General features: G+C 36.3%; 1 protein-coding gene across 1 annotated transcript; it reads left to right on the top strand.

Moving 5' to 3' along the window:
- Positions 1-382: 382 nt before the first annotated feature.
- Positions 383-3,519, top strand: LOC111399142 (4-coumarate--CoA ligase 2-like). The gene is made up of 6 exons (XM_023026383.1): positions 383-1,631; positions 2,394-2,592; positions 2,673-2,818; positions 2,910-2,977; positions 3,075-3,177; positions 3,262-3,519. The coding sequence occupies exons 1-6, from the start codon at positions 558-560 to the stop codon at positions 3,376-3,378; spliced, it is 1,707 nt and encodes a 568-aa protein (XP_022882151.1). The 5' UTR covers positions 383-557; the 3' UTR covers positions 3,379-3,519.
- The last annotated feature ends 948 nt before the right edge of the window (positions 3,520-4,467 follow it).

Below are 4,467 nucleotides of genomic sequence, written 5' to 3'. Positions count from 1 at the left end.
ACATTCTCATAAAATAATATTATATGTAAATCATAAACTTTTCTAATTTTTTAATAATATATTTTTTCCAAAAATCATTATTCTAAAGCACATTTTCCTTTGAAAATCTCATTTTAATGGAGTTTAAACGGGGACTTTTCATCTTTTAAAATGAATTGAACACCAACATACTCCTTTTAAAAAATTTAGGACTAACTTGATTCTATGACAATGTTTGGGGACCAGTATTGAAACTTTCCCAAGAGGAAAATAAGGTGGTAGGTAAGGACGATGGCTGGTGAGAAAGGGGTTGATGAGGCGTTCATTCCACCTCAGGATCTACCCCACTACCATTCTCCTCCGCATACACACTCATTCTCCTACCTAACCCCCATTTGTCCTCGTATTTATCTCACTTGCACTTCTTTCAAGTACTACCTGTTTTTCTTATATTCTTCTTTTAGTGTCACCCTCTTGAAACTCCACCGATTAATCTTCGCTAAATTTGAAAATTCAGAATCGATACCTACCTACTCTACATTCCAAAACCCAAAACTTTTTGAGTTTGATCAAGAAACATGTTATCGGTAGCTTCTGTTGAAACCCAAAATTCAGAGCTTTCTTCTTTAGGTTCACCCCAAAAACCACAGACCCAATCTTCTGAAGAAACCCACGTTTTCATTTCAAAATTGCCCCAAATCCCCATTTCAAATCATCTTCCTCTCCACGCTTATTGTTTTGAGGATCTTGCACAATATCCAGACAGACCATGTCTTATAATGGGGAACGGTGGTAAAACATACTCTTTTTCAGAAACCCATCTCGTCTGTCGAAAAACCGCCGCCGGTTTGTCGATCCTCGGCGTAAAAAAGGGGGATGTGATTATGGTTCTGTTACAAAACTGTGCTGAATTTGTTTTTACTTTCATGGGGGCTTCAATGATTGGTGCAGTCACCACTACGGCCAATCCGTTCTATACAAGTTCGGAAATTTTCAAGCAATTCGGTGCTTCTAAAGCTAAACTGATTATAACTCAATCGCAGTACGTGTGTAAGTTGCGGGATCAAGGACAGGATTACCCAAAACTCGGAGAAGATTTCACTGTAATCACCATTGATGATCCGCCGGAGAATTGCTTACATTTCTCAGTACTTTCTGAAGCAAATGAGAATGACATTCCATCGGTTTGTGTTGATCCGAATGACCCAGTTGCTCTTCCATTTTCATCTGGAACCACAGGTTTGCCTAAAGGTGTGATCTTGACTCACAAGAGCTTGATCACAAGTGTGGCTCAGCAAGTAGATGGAGAGAATCCCAATTTGTACTTGAAGTCAGATGATGTGGTTCTGTGTGTTCTTCCATTGTTTCACATTTACTCATTGAATTCTGTGCTTTTGTGCTCTCTGAGGGCCGGTGCCGGTGTCCTGCTAATGCAAAAATTCGAGATTGGGTCTTTGTTAGAACTAATACAGAGGCACCGTGTGTCAGTGGCGGCTGTGGTGCCGCCGCTAGTCCTAGCGTTGGCCAAAAATCCAATGGTGGACAAGTTCGACTTGAGTTCGATTCGTGTGGTGCTGTCAGGGGCCGCCCCGCTAGGGAAGGATCTCGAAACCGCCCTTAGGAACAGAGTCCCACAGGCCATTTTCGGTCAGGTAACCCGTACCACCATTGTTAATGTCATGTGTGATTGTATGATTTATATACACGATGAGATATTAGGTCCTTTAACCAAATGAAAAATCAAAATAAAATAAAATTGTCTGCTCTCTTTTTAACGCCTCGTCTATATGTTTTCAATCATATAACTCTATTACGTACAAGTATTATTATTCTCGTGTAACCATAAATTTTACATTTCTTTCATCCATGTGAATTGTGAGTTACACCACAAATTGGACCATTTGGGTGAGTAGGTGGCCAATTTTTTCGTGCATGAACAATTATTACCTGTATTTATTAATTATTTAGTGCAGTCAAAATTAATTAAGTGAAAAGTAGTTGCAGTCTTGTAGATGTGAGTGGTGAATAACAAAAAGAGGTACCGCGCACCACAAATTTATATGAGAGATCTTTCAGATTGTTGCAAGCAAATTCCTGACCCACATGTAGAATGATCACCAAAGGTGTCCAAATAATTTTTTTTTTCTAGGAGTTGTTGTCATCTAATTTGAGAAAAAATCTGTATTTTATGTGATTTAACACAGCTGAAAACTATAGAGTAGAGGTAAATTCGTTCACACATAAGCTACACACACATTGTTCTCGATTTGGTTAAATTTACTAGATCCATGTGGGCGTAGGGTACAATTTACAGTTAAAAGAGTTTGTTTATGGACCATTACCTGTTTTGTGCAACTGAACTTAAGCTGTCAAATTCTAAGATTATGTGTAACAATTTTACGGCTTGGATGTAGGGTTATGGCATGACGGAGGCCGGTCCGGTACTATCAATGTCCCCAGCATTCGCTAAGCAACCAATGCCGACCAAATCAGGCTCATGTGGCAATGTCGTTAGAAATGCTGAACTCAAGGTTGTAGATCCTGAATCCGGATCATCCCTTCCTCGTAACCAGCCTGGAGAAATTTGCATCCGTGGACCTCAAATCATGAAAGGTAAATTAATTGGCTAGCTAGGTAGTTGGTACATACTTTTTACATTCGAAACAAAAAATTTTATTATCATGTTGTCGCAGGATATTTGAATGATGTTGAGGCTACTGCCAACACCATTGATGTCGACGGCTGGCTCCATACGGGTGACGTCGGTTATGTGGACGATGATGATGATGTATTCATTGTCGATCGGGTGAAAGAACTCATAAAATTTAAAGGCTTCCAGGCATGTTCCTTCAATTAAACTCTCACATTTTTCGTATCATTACTCTATTATGCCCGTACATGTGATTCATGCTCGTGACAAACATATGTAGGTGCCACCGGCCGAGCTTGAGGCACTTCTTGTCAGCCACCCGAATATTGCTGATGCTGCAGTTGTACCGTAAGTTCATATTTAGTTTACTCCCGGCCCCCATTCGAAGTTTTCAAACGACAACGAGAACAGAGATAATATGACGTAATATATGGTTCCGAAACAGGCAAAAAGATGAAGCTGCTGGTGAAGTTCCAGTAGCATTCGTGGTTCGATCAAATGGATTTGAACTTACCGAAGAAGCTGTTAAAGAATTCATTGCAAAACAGGTATATGTGGTAAAATTCTACCATGTCTACGTGCATTATAGCTTGATGACTAGCAACACAATTGTGTATGTTTTATTTTGGCAGGTGGTTTTTTACAAGAAATTGCACAAAGTGTACTTTATACATTCGATTCCCAAGTCTCCCGCTGGTAAAATTCTAAGGAAAGATTTGAGAGCCAAACTCACCACAACATCATCGTAATTATCTATGAATCTCGCAGTTTAAAGTCAATTATGGTTTTTTTTTTTTTTTCTTCGATGCCGTTTAAGTGGTATCATTTGTTTTTTCGACATAAACCACATTGTTTGAAATCTCTTTATTTTGTAATTTTTGCTTCTTTTATCAGTTGCTTGAATGTAATATCTGTTGTATTTGTCAAATTTTTCTATCAATAATTGAATGTACTTTTCTATAAAAGTTATATTTGACATTGTATTTTGTTTTATAAAGTTCGATTCTAAATTCACTTGCAACTTTTTAGCTTGAAAAATCGAAGATCACGTGTCTCCTAATATAATAGAGTATAAGTTCATGCCAAGATCGAGGTCTGGCTGGGGTAATTCTACTTATGAACTTAACGCGTTTATTGTTAAGATAAATATATTATTGTTCATGTAAAACACAAACGTACAAAATCGTTGATAAGTAATGGATTTAGTGAGTTGAGAGTATCGTCCCATAGGGAATAACTTTCAATTTAAGATTAATGGTTATGTATGAAATTTGAATTATGTAAACAAAAGAAAATTTGATTTTGTAATTATTCTAAAATTAATCTAAGAAAATGGTAAAATTAGGATTTTTATCAAATATGGATTATAGTATTGAATCTATGATCCATCTATTGCTATTTATTTCAATTCTTGATTAATAATCTAGTTCCTTTCAAGTGACAATTGATAAAATCATAATATCTAATTTTCTTTTCCAATACAAATTAAATATATTCTAATCACGACCCGAATATATTTCTAATCCGAATTCGAATGGTTAGAATGCATTAAAGCTTAGGAGTCTCCCAACACTCCAAGCAACTAATTAGTTAATTTATGGCCAAACAATTAAATAATACAATGGATATGCAAAATTAATCCAAAAACACAATAAATATTAAACTACCAGTCTTGAATTATAAATAAATAACAAATAGAGTTCATCTTCATCCAATACAAAAGCGGATCTACCCTAACATATTAATATATAATTTACAAGAAGAATAATAGAAACATATCAATTGGATCATGAAATAATTCAAAAGATGTTGATCTTCAAGTCCAACATTGAATTATT

Source organism: Olea europaea, chromosome 8 (assembly GCF_002742605.1).
Source record: "Olea europaea var. sylvestris chromosome 8, O_europaea_v1, whole genome shotgun sequence".
NCBI classification, from domain to species: domain Eukaryota; kingdom Viridiplantae; phylum Streptophyta; class Magnoliopsida; order Lamiales; family Oleaceae; genus Olea; species Olea europaea.
Note: the sequence above shows the minus strand (reverse complement) of the source record. Positions and strands in the feature narration are given on the sequence as shown.